The sequence below is a fragment of the Phoenix dactylifera genome, chromosome 2 (genome assembly GCF_051530095.1).
Source record: "Phoenix dactylifera cultivar Ajwa chromosome 2, Ajwa_hap1_PhDact_Kaust_v1.1, whole genome shotgun sequence".
Lineage (NCBI taxonomy): Eukaryota > Viridiplantae > Streptophyta > Magnoliopsida > Arecales > Arecaceae > Phoenix > Phoenix dactylifera.
In genome coordinates, this window is record NC_143191.1 from 48,771,996 (window position 1) to 48,793,859 (window position 21,864).

Genomic DNA, 21,864 nt, shown 5'->3' on the forward strand with positions numbered 1-21,864 from the left:
GAGATAGAAGTCGAGAATTTAGTGGGTTTTGGAGGGAGACAGGAACACCAGGTTCTTCCATCAATCGACGGTCATACGCTAACAGAGAAACAAAGTTAGCAGTATCAGGAAGAGTAGTGGGCAGATGATGGAGGACTCTGGGACCATCAGGAGTGGAACAGTGCAGCTCTTTGGATCCAGGTGGACAGACGTGTTGGGCGGTAGGGGATCATCCACGGCGCTTGCATCGATGTCGAGGGTGACAGAGGAGGAGAACGCAGAGTTGATTAGGCCGGTATCAGACTTGGAGATCTAGGAGGCCCTCTGGTCCGTAGCTAAGGACAAGGCATCGGGCTCGGATGACTTTTCTCCAATTTTCTTTAGGGGATACTAGCACATTGTCGGGAAAGATACTGAGGCAATTCATCAGTTTTTTATCTCAGCCAACATGCCACATGATAGAAGCAAACCTTCATCACTCTGATTCCAAAAAGACAGAATGCGACAGAGCCAAGCTACTACCGTCCGATCAGCCTGTGCACTGATTTATATAAGGTTGTAGTGAAGATTATGGTGAGACGAGTAGGGAGACTGCTTCTAAGGCTCATTAGTCCCGAGCAGGAGGCTTTTATTGGGGGTCGCAGCATCTCTGACAATTTGCTAGTAGTCTAGGAGTTCATGTCTGATCTTTAGGGAGCGGCTGGAAGGAGGAGCTTAATAGGCATCAAGCTTAATATGGAGAGAGCCTATAACAAGATGAATTGGAGCTTCCTAGCACGATCCTTGAAAAGCTTCAATTTCATCAACAGTGGATCAAGTGGATGTTGGGGAGCATTCGGACTCCCTCCTTTGCCATCCCAGTGAATGGCACACCGTCACTGTTCTTCGAGTCTGCGGTAGAATTGCGGCATGGATGCCCTTTATCGCTCTCCTATTCCTCATCTATGCAGATGCATTGTCCAATGGATGCGGCAGGCTACTAAGGTTCAGTCGCTAGAAGCCTATAGATTGGTGGAGGGGTCAGTCCAAATCTTTCATTTGCTATTCATTGATGACTTTTTATTGTTGGCCCGAGCTACGAGACATTCGATACAAGTGCTATGGGAGATCCCGGTAGCGTATTGTGAGGCTTTCGGGCAAAAAGTGAATCTGGCTAAGTCAGCAATCTGCTTTAGCTCGAAGACAAAACCACGACTTAGGAGGTCCATCATGGAGATCCTGGGCATAGGGGAGCACCTTAAGATATTATTAGAGTTCTGATCATTAGGCGGCGACTGTGACGAGGGGATTGCTCAGCCATCGCGTAGAGCATTAGGCATAGGCTGGAGGGATGGCAGGCGGGTTCTTTATCGATGATGGGGAGGATCATCCTTATCAGGTCGGTTCTTAGCTCGATCCTAATTTATTTATTGTCTAACACCATTTGTACCGGTGGCACCTTTGACATCTCTAGAGCAGATATGCATGAGCTTCATTTGGGAGAGGTGAGGATGTGGAGGATGTTGTACTCACCTCATTGCTTGGGATGTTATCTATCAGCCGACTAGATGGGGAGATTTGGGAGTTCATTCTCTGATAGCTAGACGAAAGATTATGGCGACCAGATATATGGCGAGGTACCTTCATGAACCTGAGAGCCTATGATTCATGCTGTGAGGGCAAAGTATGAGAAGCGGATGGTTGGGACGGTTTTGCGCATTGGACAACTACTCATTCATCTGAAGAGAGATCTGTGTCTATGCTCTGATGGTGCTCCCTTGGATGAAATAGGCCATTGGGGATGGTCGTGTTATTGATGTGTTGGAGGATTGCTGGGTGTCAGAATTGCCTCTTAGGTGATGGCCTACCATGTTTGACTTGGAGAGCCTAGCAGAAAGAAAAGTATGTGACTTGCTTGCACCTAGGGAGAGAAGAGGGGATGGGGACCGAGTGTGTAAAGCTTTTGGGGAGCAGCTGGTGGAGAGGGTTTTGGCCCTATCGATTCCCACGGGAGAGACCATGGAGAGGAGGGTGTGGAGTTCGATTGGAGGAATGAGGGTGGGTGCCTGAGATCTACAGACCCTGGTCAGTGAAAGGTCAGCTCGACGGATGGATAGAGGGTGGATTTGGAGGCTACACATTCACCCATGTGTCGCCCTTTTTCTTTGAAAGGTAGCTTGGGGTTGCTTACCGACGAGAGGTGTACTGGCAAGACGGGGGGTGCGAGTCACTTCAGCAAGTGAGGGGTGTTATGGTGTGGAGGAGACCATCAATCATGTACTATTTGGATGCCCCATGCAACTCAGGTGTGGGGTTGGGTCGTGGATTCACCATAGGGTGTGGCTTCGGTGGAGGAATTCCTAGAGCAGTTGAAAAAAGCTTGGCGATGGCCGAGCACTCTGGAGTGGGGCATTAGATATATCTATGTGGCCTATCACATATGGCTGGACAAAAATATTCGAATTTTTGAGAGCAAAAGAATGCATCTGAGGATAGTGACAGACAGAGCTTTACTCCATGCGGTAGAGATCACCAGTACTATTGCTGCATCGATGCCTGGGTTGGCCAGGGACATCTAGGGCTTCTATTTGGCTTGTGCGGTACCTAGGATCATTCTGTTCTCTTGGGAGCCCCCACTTCCAGTTTTCTAAGGTTAACTTTCATGGCAGCATCACTGATGATGGAGATAAAGGTAGAGTGGGCTTTGTGATCAGGGATCACAAGTCCAAGCTTGTTTCAACTGGGGGACGACATGTCTTTGATAAGTCAGTTAATGATACAGAGTTGAGAGCTATATGAGAAGGCATTATCTTTGCCGGATTGGGTCTAGGGGCAGATTGTGTCCATCTAGAGGGTGATGCGGCTCTGGTAATTGATTGGATTCGAAAAAGTGTTGACAGGCATCCGCTTTTACGAGATATAAGTAAGATTGTGGGAGAACTTGCAGCTTTTCCGGCTACTCATGTTTATTAGGAGGGGAATAGTATGGATGACTGGGTTGCTTCCTATGCGGCACACCACTCAAAAGAATTTTGTTGGGAGAGACTGAATGTTGCTCCCCCACCCTTGCAACTACTTATTTTTGACTCTTATGGATGTACTCATGCGCGTATGGTATGAGTTGCCGCCGTATCAATCAAAAAAAAAAAGTAAAGAAAAAAACCATAACAAGATCATACATGATTTTAACCAGACATATGGCAGAAATTAATGCGAATATATGCGTAGTTGGCAACAATTTGATGAGAACAATAGCATCTTGGACCGTTGCCCATGCAACAAGTAATCTGTTCTCCCGAACGCAAGCAAGATCTAACAATTCTTGCTCAAAGATCATCATTACCAGTTTGCAGCTCTTCCCTCTAATCACAGCCATCCACCATCTTAAAGTCATGAACAGCCACCATCCACCTAGAGGCAGGTACTTGGCTTACATTTTGTAGCTCAGTCGCAAGTTTGCTGTTATGGTCTCAACACCCAAACAATCGGATTGGGCAGCGGTGTGCGTATAAATTCACGGCTCTCTCGGGGCCTCTCTCTACTCCGTAGCTCTGTTTCTTTTGGAGAGCGAGAGCGACAGCGAGAGAGAAATGAAGGAGATGGTGGTGGGTTCGGAGGTGGGGCGGACTGCAACGCCGCCGCCGCCTCCGCCGCAGGCGCTGCTGGAGAGGCTCAAGGACTACGGCCAGGAGGACGCTTTCGCCCTCTGGGACCAGATCTCGCCGGAGGAGCGCGACCTCCTCGTCAAGGACATCGAGGTGAGCCCCCCCCCCTTCCTCTGGTTTCCCTCATTTCTCGGTGCTTGATCCTTTTCATCGAGATCTATCCTTCCTCCATTCTCGATTATACCATTTAACGAACTTAATATGGAAAAAAATGGTTTTTCTGGTTTTTTTTTTTTTTCTGGACAATTTGATGAGATATGAGCTCATGCCTTTTTTTTGTCTAATTTCTTCTAATTTCTAAGAAGGTATATGGATTTCTTCTCCTCATTTTGGATTGTAGATCTTTGGCATTGTAACTTTGCAGAATAAAGCATAAAAATGGGATTTTTTTCCTCTCTTTTTGATAAGATTGTCGTTTGTTTGTCTTGAGCTGCAGTAACGAGTCTGTTTGATTTATTTTGCTTGTTTGGTTAATTTTTTATATTTTGCTGATAATGGGATTTGGTGAAAAGGAAATAATAATTATTGGAATTTGGTTTGCATTTTACATATTTTGGCTGCATTGTGAAATTGCAGACTTATCATATGTGAAATATTAAATTCTCATAATACATTGATGACAGAGCTTGGATCTTCCAAGGGTTGATCGAATTATTCGTTGTTCTCTCGGATCACAAGGTGAGTAGTTTCTTTTTCTTGAATTAATTCATCCAAAGGCCTTCTTTTATAAATCTCATGTTTATGTCCCTTTCCTCTGATTTTTGAATACTTGGAAAAACTTAGGCCATCCTTTGCCTGCGGGTGAGCCTGTCCCAGAGTCTAGTGTCTCAACAGTGGAAGAGAGAACACCTGAAGAAAGAGAGAGGTGGTGGAAGAGGGGTCTGAAAGCCATTTCAGAAGGAAAGTTAGCTGTTGTCCTTCTGTCTGGTGGACAGGTATTCCATTACTTTGTCGAACTTATTTTCTACTGCAGTATTTGTTCCCGTTTCCAACCCAAGTTGTTAGTATTGGCAGTACTTTTATGCTTCCTTCTGCATCGCGGTTGTTTGTGCTTAGTGCTGACCTTTGGTACCAGTCCGCTTAGATTGGGAATTCACGTGTTGTTACATAATTATATTTGATGCTGGTCATTACCATGACACACATCCCATCAACAAATTTGATGTAATATTTGTTCGTATCTTTGTTTCATTATGCCCACTATATTATTGTTTGTTGTATATCTCTAAGTCAATGTATACCATGTGTAGATTGTTCCTCTTTTCTCTAAACCATTTATCATTTTTCCGTCGACATTTCTTATAATTTCATAGTGAGGCTCATAGCTTTGATTCGACAATTTTCACATCACAGTTACATATTAAGGTTGGGAAAAGGCAAGATGTTATGATTTATGTATTATAAATGAGTATGATAGCAATTTTCCTTCTATCATTTGACATCTTTATTGTGCAACTATACTCAAGTTGACCTTATTTCTTCCATGATTTTCTACAATGTAATTGGTATATGTCATGGGCCTAATGCCACAGCTTAGCTTATTACTAGAATAGGTTGATATTGCGGATGATCCTAAAATATATATTGTCCAAAATTTTAGTTTAGATGGATAAATATTTAAGGTTTGAAATCATTTTGGTGTTGCCCAAAATTATGGTAGAGATTCAACTCAATCCACATGGATATTTCCTCAAACATGAAAGACAAATAAGAGAGGAGAAGAAGTTAACAAAGGGAAGAATTTTTTTCTTTTTTAAAGTTGACTGGAATTAGAACAGCATAGTTAAAACAACCTTTATTAGCTCCTGAGAAGTTCCCTTTTGCCTGCCTCGCTCCCCGCTTTCGATTGAGGTAAGACTCTTGTTTGTCGCCTCTTTTATAACTAGACAAAAGTAATGTTTGATATATCCCTCAGTGCAAAGAAGTGAAGAAAGGCAGGAACAATTTAGATGTTTGTCCCATTAGAAGTGGTTCTGTAATGTCTGATTGTGTAGAAAAGCTGCCCCTTTCCCTCTGGTGCAAACCACCCTTATTTTCTGATTCTTGTATTCCTATTCCTTTCCGTTCACATCCATTTATGAATCATGACAAAACTCTCGAACAACATCAATTTTGAATATATCCATGCATTAATCCTTTTTGTTTTTGAAGTAAGATGATGGAACACCAAACACCTGATTGTGTTACCTTGAGATATCCCATGTGGCTGAATCTTTAAACTCCAAAACTCCTGACAGAGCCATGCTTACAGTAATGACAGCATTAAGAAGGAAAAGAATAAATAGGTTAACATTTGACTATGACAACCTAGATACCTAGTTGATATTGCTCAATACCAACATTGGTGAAAATTCAAGTGTCATCAATTGCAATGACCTCTTTTTTTAATAGGACAGTCCAGAAAGGACTGCCATTTTTCAAGTTGTAAGCCAACTTAAGTAGGAAACTTCATTTTTGGAGTTCTTGCAAGTGTTGTGCATGGCATGTCAAATCCAAGTGTGAAAAAAATACCAGCACTCTAGAATTTCCCAAAGTGGAAGTATCTAGGTAATGAAACAAGACTTGATAACTCTTTGGTAGTAACTAATCTAAACAGATTTTGTGAACTAGTCTCGCTCAGCATACTTTGGAAATAATCTTTCTTTCTTTGACATCCCTATCTTTCACAAAAATCATACTAGTATCAGTTTTAATGCGTTCAAATTGATGTGTGTCTCTGGTCTCTCTTCTAACCAGGCTACTTTGTAAATTTTTTCTTCTTATGTGTATGCATGCTGGTCACTCTATATGAAGTTCATACAACATTTACAGTTTTTATGCGGATCCCGTGCTAAATATCTTGTGGGTGGCCGCGTCATTGCATGTTGCTTAACAATAGTTATCACATAAATCCCAATCATGTCTTGCATGCACATATGCCAAAAACCAGAAAGGCCATTCCCATATCATACAAGCACATGCCTAAACAATGTATATCATAAGTCTCCAGATCCAATACTATGTCTCTCTTTGACAAATAGAGGGAGGCATAGTCAAAAAGTAACTAGGGGAAAAAACACTTAAATGTGTCTTCACTCGTTTGGTAGTTAAGTCTCATCGCACATGCATTTTTTTCCAGAGTCTTATTCTGCAGATGCCCAGAATCTTGACAACTTTTAAACATTGCCTTTTCTTGACATAGAACAGCTTCTTCACAAAAATAACTCACTGTTGTAGCTATATCTGGATTAACTGCTCCCATGACAGCTAATAGCAAGATAATCTTAAACTTGACAGGTTTAGCTCCCTTAACAGATTTAGGTTGTTCCAAAACCTTGGGCCAAGAACCGTGTAAGTAGCACTAAATTGTTATTTATTTCCTAGTTTTAGGTTATTCCAAAACCTTGGGCCAAGAACTGTGTAAGTAGCACTAAATTGTTATTTATTTCCTAGAATATGCTTGATATTCACCCATAAGCAGTTTTCTATCTATTTATATGTAATTGTGTGATTAGTTTGTCAATTCTTTGTTCCATATTGTTTATCCTTGCTGAATTTAGTTTTAGTGCACAGTTTTTTTTTTTTTTTAACAGATTGTTCAGGAACACATGAGTATTGCATTTATGGTTTTTTATATGTTGAATGATGCAGGGAACTCGTCTTGGAAGTTCAGATCCTAAGGGATGTTTTAGTAAGTAGTTGAGCTACCCATGGTAGTTGATTTGCTATTTAGTTGCTTCTAATTTGTTGCTCCTTTCGTCAATATTGTAGTCTTTATATGGTTAAAAGGTAGCATTCTATAGAAATAATGAATATCGACTATGACCTTTGCTTCTGTTTGGACTTCTCTAGTTGTAAGAACATATGTTACATAAGGTGTATTTGTAATTATGCATGATTTGCACTGGTAAAAGGATCTTTCTGTAGTACATGATGATGATTATATATGGAATGAGAAGTCTGACAGTGAAAAGTGACAGCTTTTCTTCCTTCTTAATCGTCCATCACCTCTTGTCTTTTATCAGCCATATGTAGATCCTTTTTTCTTAAAACAAAAAGTTCAACCAGTTCCGTCAATTAAAACTTTGTCGTTCAAGCTGATCCTGGTGGATGCAGCCAAAATGATTTGCAAAAGGAATATCCATCCTAGGATTCAGTAATTCTTAGTTAGCAACTTTACTCTTAGATTACCACTTAACTTTTTGTATGATGAGATTTGATTTTGAGAAAATTTCCATTTAGTGCATCAAGTTGATTTTTGGCTGTAAACGGCTATGCTCCTTGAGCTTCTTGTACAGGGCCCATTTACATGACAACATTGAAAAGATGCCCAATAAACAGAAACAATAGCTGGTTAGTCATATGACAAGGATAAGTTTGACAACTTATATGATATTCACCATATGCAGAACCCATTTTACAGCAGCAAAATCTCATACTTGAAACTTGTGATGGGTGTGAATGTTTCAAGAGGAAGGAGTAATAAATGAATGGTTGTGATTTCATCAACTGGTGAAATGTTGAGATCAGATTGTCATTTACCAGTGTTTTTTTTCTCTTTGTTTTGGGTTAATCAATATACTTGTACTTTTGGTTGATGTACTTCTCTCTCCCCCCCCCCCCCCCCTCTCTCTCGCCCCCTCCTTGCTCGCTCACTGGCATGTGTGCACAAAACCATTCTAGAGAGAGAATCAAGAGGAGTGATCTTGTAGTCAAGAGTGCATTCAAGGAGATGAGCCTCATTCCCTACTGGCATCACTTTTGTACTTACTTCCAATCAGGAATTGCTTCCATTATCTTGGGGTTTGTTGATGCTCTCTCAGTGATCACCTTAGTGGAAATTGTGTGCAATCTCAAAATCCTTTGATTGACAAATGCTTGCCAGCTTTGTTAAAATTTCTCACAGATCTTCTGCAGAATCTTGGCTGTTGTGTTTCTATAATTCTAACAACTACCATGTGCCAAAATACTCATGTATATTGTTTAATATTTTCCTTCAGATATCGGCCTCCCATCTGGGAAGTCACTTTTTCAGCTTCAAGCTGAGAGAATTTTGTCTGTCCAAAGGCTTGCGGCTCAGTCCACTGATGGTAAGGAATATTTATTTGGATATTTTTTTTACCACAATTAATATGTTAGCTTAACCTTATACCTGTGCTGCCAGCACGTTCAGCAGGTATCGTGCCAATCCACTGGTACATAATGACTAGCCCATTTACTGATGAAGCTACACGCAAGTTTTTTGTGAGCCATAAGTATTTTGGTTTGGAAGCTGATCAGGTAAATTTACTAACATATCATTTTAGTTTGGAATTTGGGTTTTCTAGGCTGACAATTATTTGTTGCAGGTCACCTTTTTCCGACAAGGTACCCTTCCCTGTGTTTCTAGAGATGGTAGATTTATTATGGAGACTCCATGCAAGGTATTTTTCTAGCTTTTATTTCTTGTATTTTTATTTAAAGTCTGGATTTTGTGTTCCAAATTCAAATAAGAGTATCTGTTTTATTTTTTATATTTCGATTTGAAGTTTGGAATTCTGGTTCCAAATTCAAATTAAGATTATCTGCTTGCTCAGCAAGTGGAGGGGGATGGGTTCGGGCGATCAAGTTGCAACCAACCGGTGCATAACTAAACCACAAGCCATTTCTCTCGAAAGGACACAGCAATGTGGCCGAGAAGCAATGGTAGAGGCTTCAATAGGGTCCATGGGTTCCTGGTGGGCAGCAGCAAACATTGGCCTAGATGTGTGGTTGGCGGGGATCAACAAATAAGGCAAACCCTAAATAGAAAAAGGGTTTTACCTTCGAAGGGGAAAGGGGTAATGATTTCTGGTTGAGAGACCCTGGTTGAGAATATCTAGGCCAAGATAGTCATTTCATACCTCTGACTAACTTCATCGAGCATTTTGGTTAGCGCAGGCAATGAAAAATCAATAGAAGGGTGTCTGGCCAACAAAAATAACTTTAACAAGGTTGGTTTGTAAATAGGGATAAGAAAAGGTGTTATACGTAATATTGACAAAATTTTAGGGGCAATATGCAAAGTTAATATATACTATATCAAAATAGGCTCTCAGAATAAGTGTGGAAGTGCATATATAAGTTTCTTATCTTCCAAATGTTCAAATATTTATTTCTATTTTTTCACTAATCTTTATCTATTTTTATGAACTGTATTCATTTTATATCTGATATATCAACCACTTATGCACCTGTATATGGTATCCCATACTCCATATGCACATGTGGTACGCCTGCCTCCAGCCCACGTTAGCTGCTTTTTCAGAATCTATGAATCTTGTCTTGACAGTTGCTTGAGCTTTAAATATCAGTTATTAATTTTTCCTATGAAGCTCAAGATGTGATGGACTACTCTATTTCATAAGAAATAAGCTAAGTTTATTGTGGATTATTTCCTTTCTAAATCTGCATGTTCATTTTTTAATGGAAAACCTTGTTCCATCAATGTGGTGTTAAGTTGATAGTACAAATATTTCAACTATGTGTTAGGAATTTTTACAATGCTGTACTGCTAGTTGCCAAGTCATGGTCAAAGCCACTAGACAAGTGTAGGAGCTCCCAGCCTACAAGACTGATTGTTAGAGAGGGAACCTACATTTGACGAGTCAAATTTAAGTTCATGGAAGGTTCAACCTTCAAGATTTGAACAGAATTATAGATGTAGAAAGAAAAGAGGCAATATTTCTTAAAGGTAATTAGTTTGAAAGAATGGTACAAGCCCAAAAGTATAGTGAAATATTTTCTCTCAGAACCTGATTATCTCATAAAATAAAGAACAAGAATGTAATCCACGTTGTTGTGAATTCAGCATAAATCAAGAAGTTTTCTCTCAATAATTTAGGATTGACTTTGTGAGCTCTTCTTCAACTTTTTTTCTGAATCAGCAAACAATCAAGCACATTATAAGAGAGGAAAGTAGTGTACATCCCTGTACTGCTATAGATTGACTGGCTACTCGCATATCAAGGAGATACCTACCAATCCTGGTCAATATGTCATGATACGGGATTGTTTGTGTGGTATAATATTAACTAATAGACCATTGTACAATGCCCATAATCTCTTTGAATGGAACACACCAGGGATATTTTATAGCACCGACCAGCACTTCAATCTTTGATCCAAACATCCCTATACAGGAGTTGCCTCTCGGCCTTTTGAATGTTGTTAAGATAAACTCAAAACTTGCATGTATATACATGCATTTTGTTGCTAAATCCTGCTATCTAGAATTTCACAAACTTATCCTGTTTCAAATCTCTAGTATAAAAATCTGATCACTGGCTTCTTCAGTTCTAAAATAGATCAATTTGCTTTATAGTCACTACATACATGTATGCTTATAGATTTGAAAAGATTTCATGTACCTTAATTTGTCTTTGTTTTCTGGTATTGGGGATCTATCATGTTGGATGCCATTCACATTTCACCCTATATGAATGATGTTGATGTCATCAATATAACAGTTTCTGATTGCTGCTAATGTGACTGTGTTCACTGTTTTTTTTCTTCTGTTTTTTCATTCAACTTTGGATATTTTGTGGGTTTTAAAGCTTGGTTATTTTTCAATGTTTCACCCCTTTCTATTGATCTATTCTTTCACTGGGGTTGTTAGTAGTTGACTTGTGTGATTCTCAAACTCCGTTACCTTAGATCTCAAAACATGAAAAACCATAACATCCTTATTTTGTAAAGCCAGGTGGCAAAGGCTCCTGATGGAAATGGAGGACTATATGCTGGTATGTTTTGGGGTTGTACTTAATATTATCAAATTGTCAGTTCCATCTTTTTGTGTTAACTATTTTGCTTCATTTGGTTTTTAATATTGTTTCTCAGCTTTAAAATCTTCAAGATTACTGGAAGACATGGCCATGAGAGGTATCAAATACGTGGATGTCTATGGAGTTGATAATGCTCTGGTGAGATCTTCTGGTACTGAAAAAATCCGGTCAACTACCTTCCTATGTAGTGTACTAATTTAAACCGCTGAGGGCAGGTCCGTGTTGCAGATCCAGCATTCTTGGGATACTTCATTGACAAAGGTGTTACTGCTGCAGCAAAAGTTGTTCGCAAGGTAAAAAAATGATATGGAAAAATGTAACTTGTTGAACGACTGCTAACAATGTAACCCTTGCATGCTAAACTGCATTATTGCAATATGAGTTTACCTTGAACTTCTCTACCATCATTCAATTATCAAAGCAGCGGTTCAAGCATTGTAATTGATTGATAGTGTTATTTTCTTGACCCGTATTTTTAATGTTATGATGTCCAAACATTAAACAAATTGATCTACGACAGCCGTAGAAAATTCTCCATGCTACATAGTTATTGTCACCATTGCTTCAATCTAATAAATGAGAATAAGGCTGGTATTCCATTGATTATTCAGAAAGACCATACTTAGATTTAGAGTTTATTGGAATTTGCAATGTAAGTGCTCGCTGGAAGCTAGCTCGCTGGAAGCTACTATCATCAGGATTATGCTTAGTTCACTTTATTTAGAAATAGGAGAGACAACCTGTTATACTCCAGGTTCATGTTGGAAAAATTACTAATATGAGAAAAGTATGTCAAGCTTATATTAATATTAAGTTTATATAATGTTGTACAATCTTGGCTTTGATTCCAAATCTTATTTGCGGTGCATTCGCTATTTGAAAGTCATTTGTAAAGATATGTTACTGTGCACCTGAATTGTTCATTGATCTTGATACAAGCTGCATGATTCAAGACAACTGATGTTTGAAGTTAGATATTTTCTGCAGCTAGGGGTAGATCACTTTGTGCCAAAAGGTTATCGTGCATCTACACCAAAATATATTCTACTGATATATTCTTGTTTAGATTGCCTTGTTGTCTCTAATTTCATTTTTTCATACAATCCGTCTGTCTAGACTCTATATCGCTTTTACATTAAGATTTTGCCTTTCAATTTTGGACTTAAGTTCAGGCTTATCCACAAGAGAATGTCGGGGTCTTTGTCCAACGGGGTAGAGGTGGGCCACTTACTGTGATTGAATATAGTGAAATGGATCCATCAATGGCTTCTGAGATCAATCAGACCACAGGGCGCCTTCGCTTTTGTTGGAGTAACGTAAATTACTATGCCCTTCAGTTACCTAATATCTCAGCTTAAAATTTGTTGCACTTGTCGACTGCATACATATTCTAACGAATTTCTGGGTTAAAATATTGAAAGCATTTATGTGAAATGAAATTAATTTTATTAACTTTGTTATTTGTTATTTGGAATTGTACTTTATTTGCAAATAAAAAATCGGCAAGACTAAATTCACACTGTAACAAGCTACTGAAACAAATTTTCTGTTAATGATTTTCTATATATGACACTTCCTTATGACATTATTTTCAAAGGTTATGTGGAGTTTCAACCATATACAATATTATTTGGTAAAATTATAATTACATTGATGGTTTCACATCAACACTGTTTCGTTGATTCTTGATAATACTTGTTTTTCGGAAAAAAATGAACATTATTTAATTACCTGCAAATGTAACGAACATAAAATTGATTAAAAAGTCTTTACTATTTTTGATGTCAGTGTTTTTGTTATGGGAACTATCTTTCTTTCCAATGTCTTTTTGTTATAGGAATTATATTTCTTTCAATAAAAATGTTATAATAGTAGAGCTTAATATTTGAAGACATTTGTTCATGGCATCTTTAACATTTTCTTTTTGCCTCTTTCTTTTAAGGTCTTTACTCTGAACTCTGAAGGCACTTATTGTGCCAGACATAACATCATAAATGATATAAATCTCATGATTGTGAACTTCATGCACAAAATATAAATGAATCATAAGAATGTGCTTCTGTGAGTTACAGGGGGTAATGATGGCTAAAGATCTATAAATCACCAATAGTTTTTGAATAAGTTGATTTGTCATGAAGAATTCCAATAGCTGCTTGGATGTGTGATGATGATTTGTACAAGTGGGCAAAGTTAATAAAGACCTGGTGAATTTGAACAATTTGTTGTGGTGCTATGATCACTGCTTCACAGAAATCTGTTAGGTATTAAATAAACAAGCAATCAACCATTATGTGTTTTACCAAATCCTGAAAACCATGCTGTTCATGATCATGGTATCAGTGCATTTCATTACTAAGCATGGATGAGCAAACTTGCAATCCGTGTCGAAGATGAGGCATGGAAGCCGAACTACTTCTTCATCGGTGCAAGCTGTTACTCAGTACTTCAATTTATAATGAGAAATATTCTAGTTATTGTTGTTCTGTATATAATGGAAATCTTGAAGGGTGGCAAAGAAACTACTAACTCCCATCGGCAGGATCACTGCATCAATCAATTACATTGGCTTTTGAACTTAAACAGGAATATAAAAGATAAAAATTAACAACAATTGAACTTTGATATTAGAGAATATGCAGGATATGATATGATCTTGGTGCGACTCACCATGAATGGTTATAGGGTATCAATGATGACTGCTTGAACATAACAAAATCAATCAGTTCAGTTCAAGGTAATAACTAGTATCTCAGAAAAGAAAATTTTGTTTTGGTGCCTAAGAAGTAACAGAGGACATAAGGTCTGTTTTCAATGGAGAACTGCTCCAAATAAGCAATAATATCTACAACAGTCATCTCCCCAACATAAACTGGAATAGAAATATCATTAGGAGAGTGGCTTTGAAAAACATAATTAGAAACTGAGAATAATTCTTTATGAAGCTATCATCAAGGCTAGCACAGCAGAAGTGCCATTACTACATATAGGGGCCTTCTCAAACCATAAGTAACAGCAGTCCGCATTAATATTCTACGTTCGCACTATTAGATCTGCTATTAGGATTCTACACTAGCAAATTGCAAAGGCCCAAGGTGTTACGATAAAATCCAAACATTCTCTTGATGTTTCTTGGTATAGTAAAATCATGTGGCTGGCTAGTGTACTCATTCTTAATGGATTATGTTTGTCTAAGTCTCTTACACATTGTGATAGTGCTAATTGATTTTGCTAATCTACCTAATTCATCAATTCATGCATTCCAGAATATCCTCTGACGGTACTTTCAAATAGCAAGTCTGCTAGTAACTCTAGTCCATTTCTAGGATTTAAGGACAAGAGGCTGATTGAGTAGGACTACTTTGCTACAAGGAGATTGTTGCTTTCTTTTTTCCTTTCCTCAATTCAATTTTGCCACCTCCATTAGCCAGACTGAAGAGTTTGGTTCCTATGTTTCCTCAGGATAATATTGTTCACTGAGGCTTATGATTTATCATCAAAAAACTTGTCTTGTTCTCATGAGGAGAATCATATTTCAAATGTTCATTAAAAAAAGATCATAATATTATTAATATTTGTGTTTAATCTTGTACGAATGCTTAAAGATAATGAAAGATTTTTGTGAAGTTGTTTGTTTCGTTCAGCTATTTTCATGCTGATATTGGGAATTGAGTCAGTGCTCTATTTAGACCTGATAATGTCAATGGTTACATATATATTTGTTAAGATTTGCTTTTAGAACCCATGCTTGTTCATTAGACCTCCTTGAGCTATGCCAAATGAAAAAATAGGGATGTGAAAAAAGAAGAGAAAAGATCTGTCATATAGTTCAGCTAGCTTGTGCCCTGTTAGATATATAACTGGAGCTTGTACTGACCAATATTACAGCCAAGAAAAATTAATCAGTAATCATATTAGTTAGCTCACTCCATTTCAGACGCACCATGAAACAACTTCCAATCTAAGGATCATGGTTGCATCACAATTTTTTAAATGAACTACGCGAAGTGAAATGTTATTACTAAAAAGTTTGAATATCGTATGCTAGAATAAGATTTAATTTGTGAGGCCAGAATCATAGTTTTCTGAGACTTTTTTTACTGGAAACATCTATTAATCATCTCTTCAATGGTAGTGTGCTTTTTTTGTCAGAAAAATCGTTCAAACAAGTGTTATTTGTATTGTTGGATTTCATTGTGAGTTCTCATGATGCTCTTATTTCTCACTCTTGAGAAAGTAGCTGTATTTGCACTCTAATATCTTCCACGTGTTTTAGGTATGCTTACACATGTTCACGCTGGATTTTCTAAATCAAGTAGCAAATGGCCTTGAGAAAGACTGCATGTTAGTAATCCTTCATGTTCTTTCTTCTCATGGTTAATCTACCTAAAGTGAATCAGCTTTATTATCAGCTTTTTTAGTTATTGCATTAATCATTTCTCTAGCCTGCTTATCATTTTCATTGCTTCTGTGCTTCAATATATATTTTTTCCCTGCATTTTCATCTTTCTAATCAGATAAAATTTAAATTTTTTGAATAATTGAGCATTGCTTACCTTAAGTTTATGTAGTCATATATATGAGTATGTTTTATTTCTGGATTATACTGCACCATATTCCAATTTATATGTGTACTGAGATTTATATTTCTTCAAACTGTTATAAAATCTATAATTTTAAATGCAACATCAGATTTTGCACGACGGACATGTACATGACAACTGGTCCAGCCAATATATACGAGACAGCAAATAAGGTGTTGTGACATAAAAGGAGAATATCAGATTAACCATATGGTGCATAAATATCAGATCACTATAATCATATTAGATCATTGGCTAGTCGGATACATGGGGTTTGACTAATAATGGAAAAACAATCAGAGTATACTGAAGCCAATATGAGAAGTCAAGCACACCATGCATGACATTAGAAGAAAAATCTTATCATGAAAGTTGTGTTTGGTTTGGGAATAAGAAAAAGTGATAGGAATATTTATGCATATTGGAGTAGTTATTCTACAAGTTGTTCCTATTTTTATGTGGCTGCAACCTCCAAAAACTCTAGGCTAAGGGTGCTTTTTGTCCATAAAAAAGAGGAACCAGACATAAGCGAGAACCTTATGATGGGAAAAGCTTATGATAGCTTTGGAAAAATTATGCCTTGGCAGAAGCAGGTTTGCCATAATAACTATTCCTTGGGTATGCCTTTTTTTCCTGTTTGGCAGGCATAAGGCCTAATCCAATTATTATGCCTGATTTATTCCTGAACAAATGCTCCATAAGTGTGCTGAAGTACTTGTGAAAAGCCCGGCATGTCCTCTTATATCAAATTTATTTAAAGTTAAATACCTCAATGTATCATTGCAGATGACAGCTTATGCATATCAAAGTTAGGTTTTGCACACCAAGGACTTTAATATATTTCCTTCACTTTTGGGCATGCAAACTAACCTCATGTTAACATCAATTCTACTCTCCAAAATACTGTATAGTGTCTTATAGACCAAGATATGAATAAAACACGATGATGTTCATATTGAAACTTTGGATATGAAGTACCAAACTTCTTCATTAGTGATAGATTCAGTGTTGCAGACAAGAAAATCTGAGGTTTTAGTGATTTTAGTGAAGGAGCTTCCTACTTGGTCTAAGACTCAGCTTTTGTGTCTTCTCAAAAAAAGACAGCTTCTGTGGAACCCATGGAGAAGTAAAAGGGGACAGTCAACAATTTTTGGCTTGACAATTAACTTTAAGAATCACATCTTGCCATTTCTCCCTATTCATAGCTGTTGACTTCATCATCAGAACCTTCTCTCAGATCCATCTCGTGCTTTCTATGTTTTGGTGATTATAGATGACTAATTTTTACTTCTCTAGCTTCCTAGTTTTTCTACAATTTACCTGCAAAACAATTAACTGGAGGCACTGCATGCTTGTTCCATTTCATCTTATTATTCTAAGAAAACAGATAGAGCCTCTTAAGAAGGTGCTTCACCATTACAGGGCAGTACTTGTGAAGTGCTTGTTTAGGCACATTTTGCCTAGCATGAATAGGCATGTACGGTAGGATTATCCAGCACTATTAGTGTTAGTTTGATCATTAAAAATCTATTAGTGATAGATTCACTTAACAAGCAGTAAAGCTGAAGCTTGAGAGGTACAGAATTCCAAATTGACCAAGTTTCAAATGCTTACTGGCCTCAAAAATAGCAAAATAGACAGAGACACAAGTATAGCTAGAAATAGTGAAACCAGCAATGCTGAAATCAAAGGATCAAACTTCAAGATGAAAACATATAAATTTGGCATCTAAAGCGCAGATAAAGTAAGAATCTAAATGATATTTGTAGACTCTCAGTGATATAATGATATAATGAGGCTCAAAATCCTCTATTGGAAGATACAAATGCTAGTGGCAGGTGCAATTACGAGTTGCAATCATTTTCACAAACCTTCTCTTATTATTATCTAGCTTGCTAGCCTTCAGGATGTCTGTCCCTTTTCATATCCTCATTTATCATTCCATATAAGTTGATGTTCCCCTTCAACATGTCAAACTTGACCTAGTTATTACTCCTCCCCCGCCTACCCCCCCACCCACCCAAAAAAAACAAGGAAAACAAAAGAAAGAAAGAAAGAAATGGATTATCTACTTCTTACTGGTAGATATGCACATCGCTTATAACCATATTATCCCAAGTTGTTCATGGTTGCTTAATACTATTTCCATAAAGACTAAGCTAGGTTTGATGGACTAATTAATTCTCATTTATCATGCCACATAAGTTTATGTTTCCTCTTCAACATTTCAAATTCCTTGACCCAGTTATTACTCCTCCCAACCCCCTCACCCCCCCACCTCTCCAACACCAAACTAGAAAAAAAGAAAGAAAGAAATGGATTGGTAGATTTGTACATTGCTCATAGACATATCATCCAAAGTTGTTCACCATCTCTTGACACTATTTCCATAAAGACTAAGCTAGAGTTGATGGACTAATCAATAATTCTCTACTTTATACTTTTCCAGTTATGCCATTAGCACCCAGAATATGGTTCTCTAAGTATTGAAGTGGAAAATGGCCTAAATAATGTATATAATTGTGACTGGTAACTAAACCCTTGCAAATTGCATGCTGGTTGCAAGGCATCAATTTGACCATAACTGGACCATAGCTCAGAAGTGTAATAAAATAGTACATGGTATCTCAAGAGACAACGAATAATATTTTAGGGTTAACCTGTGAAAACCTAGGCCATTACAAAATTCCATGAGATTCCTCTATTCTCTGAAGGACACTATCTTCTAATATTATTCTAATCGATTTGGGTTCAATTTAGAGAACCAAGTTGCAATAAAAAATATCTTGTGGTCTAATTTTTTCTGCATGTGGATCTTGGATCAACTTGGAAAATCTTATAAAATAAAGGTCCCTCAGGTTGATTCCAGACGAAACTGTTTAAGATTTCATAATTAAGATAAAATGTTATAATTCTTTGATAGTGGGATAATCTTTATGTTGTTGTTGAATGGTGATACTGATCTGGTTTGCCCTTGAATCTACTTGCAGAAGGTAATCTTAGGTTACTAGCATTTTCTTATGATTTGTGAGAAGCTGGAAAAAGACCTCAAAATTTTTTGCTGAGCCCGCAACAAATACTCTAGACAACAACAGAAGAGATCATTTTGAGCGCTGTTTCTATTTTTAATGGAGCCATCATAACTGGGGCATCCATTCTTAATATACGATTTTAGCAGCCAAGATTTTATCAGCCAACAAACGTTGCCAAATGCTAACTAGCTTCATGCAAAGCATGACCATGATAGATCTGATTATATATTGTAATGGTGGAATTGGCATGGGGTGCCACTGGATATCTCCAAAGCCTGCTCTGTATGACATTGTCAGGTGCAACATTGTAATATTGATCTGAAAAATGGCACTAGGAAATGTCTAATGTCTGTGCATTCTCGCTGCTCATGCGGACGCACTTATACGGGCAGAATAGAAGATATGTTATACACGAGATCTGACAGATAAGTTAGTGTGGCTTGCCGTTTTCCAACAATGCCCTTGTTAAACCAAGAGGCAAGCTTATCACTATGTTTGCGGCTATATGTTTCATAACTATCACAGTTTTAAATTTTAATATGAATAATCACATGTAATGGTTTAGATCAGTTTGGGTGTGTCACATCCCTTTGACCTTTTCAATCTCATGCTTGTTGAGTGGGCACTAGTACCATTTTACGTAACTTATCAATGTCATAAGGAAGTCATATGTGTGAGTCTGAGCATGGATCTTCAAAATAAACATCTCTATTTCAGTGCTACTTTTAATCGTCTTCCTTACATGGTAAAAGCTTTGTTCTTTAAAAGGTAAATTTTGTATAATAAACTTAATCTCTAGCTAATTACAAGAAGAGCTGCTTCTGCATGTGTTATCGTTGTCAACCTTGTTGAAGCATTGTTCAACCATGTTTTCCCCTTTCAGTAGCCAATGTGGAGGTTTTATTTGCGTAGATGCAGAGAATAGGAATCTTATTTGTCGTGCTTTTGTAGCTTGGACTTGAATAACTATCTGTTTTTTTTTATATGGATGGGAGGTGTCTGGTGGACCAACTTTGACATGTAGCAAATACATTCTGACATTTTTTCCCTTTCTAAATACTGCCACCAATTTGTAAAGCTATAGCACTCTTTTTACTTTTATCCCCGAACTGATAACTGGTAGACACATGGTTGTACCATGCTATTCTCAGGGGGGTATAGTGTCCAAATTCAGTCACTACTTATTTTTTCTAACATTCTATGTTTCTGAAATTGTTAGCCCCTATCAGATAACTTCTTGTTAAGATGATGATATGAACTTATTCTACCAACATATCACTGCATTTTTTTCATGTAATATGCGTCTGATATATCGGGAATGTCTTGTGAATGCAGTTACCACCTAGCTGAAAAGAAGATTCCTTCTATTCATGGACATACCATGGGTTTGAAGCTTGAACAGTTTATATTTGATGCTTTTGCATATGCTCCATCAACGGCGCTATTTGAGGTTGGTGTTCTATACATTCGTTTTTTGCGCTTACTCTCAGAGAGATTTTATTTCCACAGGGAATTAGCATGGCTGTCATGCATCATGACTTGTTATTGCTGCTTTAATCAATATCTGGAGAAGACAGGAAGAGGGGAAGGGAAGAACGATCATGTAAGTTGGGATCTTTTCTCACCCTATATTGCTTTTGAAAACAGGTCTTGCGTGAGGATGAATTTGCACCAGTTAAGAATGCTAATGGGGCAAGTCATGACACTCCTGATAGTGCTCGACTGATGCTTCTGCGCCTCCACAGCCGTTGGGTAGTTGCTGCTGGTGGCTTCTTAACACATTCGGTGCCATTGTATTTAACTGGTAATCTTCCTCTCTTTTATTATTGTTACTCCGTCATACTTACTATTTATAATACTAATGTTGTGGTTGATGCCTTAAGACATTGAAACAAGCATATTCTACCATTGACTAGTGCCACATTGGTTTCTTAGCAAATTTAACAAAAACATAGTCCAGCAATTTGATAAATACCTTTCTCAGGTGTGGAAATCTCGCCTCTATGTTCGTATGCTGGAGAGAACCTTGAAGCTATGTGCCGTGGAAGAACGTTTCATGCACCATGTGAGATTGCATTCTAGGTGGAGTAACTAGCAGCCAATTTTTGAGTTGCCAGCCTTCTCCAGTAATACAAACATTGGATTATCTATGAAGTTAACTTAAAAGTTTTTGTACAACACAATAAGATCCATAATGAGTTATAATGAGGTGTGTAATTCTTATTGCTTATCCAGTTTTGCTGTTCAAAGTTTCCTGGTATATCAAGAGTTTCTTCACTTGTTGATAATCGTTAAAATCAAGTTTTAGCATATCTGTTTCAGTGTGCAATATACTATGCAGCGAGAGGAATCAGTAGCCCATATTAATTCACTAATTTTTGTTACTCACTTATTTTGATTCTATATCATTTCATTTCACCAGCACATTAGTAGTTGGCAATTTGGTTGATCACAATGCCGACTTGGTTTGTGGAAAGACTGACATTAACAGAGAGCCTATAGCATCACAATCATGGTCAAACAGAGACCAGAAGTTACTTGAATTTTCAATTACTCCTTGACTTTTACCTGGTAAAATTAAACATGTGGACATCCAATGCTTGATATTTGTCAGATTATGCCTAAAAATGCAGCATGGCCAAGGGAGGTTTCAGGCTACTGAAGTCTCCATTGTCAGTCGCCAAGTCCTTGTTCCAGTTGCACCAGGTGCTTGCTACTAAATTTAATGTCCTTAAAGGCAGCATGGATATATGATAGCTTCACATGATATTATTTATATAATTATGGCATTTCGTACATTAAAAATGTAACATCATATGCTTTGGGTGAAGCTGGTCATTGCCTCTTT

At 37.6% G+C, this 21,864-nt stretch overlaps 1 protein-coding gene across 2 annotated transcripts; it reads left to right on the forward strand.

Annotated features, from left to right (window-relative positions):
• Window positions 1–3,502: 3,502 nt before the first annotated feature.
• Window positions 3,503–21,250, forward strand: LOC103721250 (UDP-N-acetylglucosamine diphosphorylase 2). 2 transcript variants are annotated; one of them, XM_008811374.6, is made up of 15 exons: window positions 3,503–3,716; window positions 4,247–4,301; window positions 4,407–4,558; window positions 7,254–7,293; window positions 8,603–8,692; window positions 8,767–8,882; window positions 8,951–9,025; window positions 11,323–11,362; window positions 11,460–11,542; window positions 11,620–11,697; window positions 12,577–12,720; window positions 15,678–15,745; window positions 20,352–20,466; window positions 20,664–20,820; window positions 21,001–21,250. In XM_008811374.6, the coding sequence occupies exons 1-15, from the start codon at window positions 3,549–3,551 to the stop codon at window positions 21,096–21,098; spliced, it is 1,479 nt and encodes a 492-aa protein (XP_008809596.4). In that variant the 5' UTR covers window positions 3,503–3,548; the 3' UTR covers window positions 21,099–21,250. The 2 variants fall into 2 exon arrangements, with proteins under 2 accessions (XP_008809596.4, XP_026665886.4); XM_026810085.4 differs by lacking the exon at window positions 12,577–12,720 and having other exon boundaries at window positions 3,505–3,716.
• The last annotated feature ends 614 nt before the right edge of the window (window positions 21,251–21,864 follow it).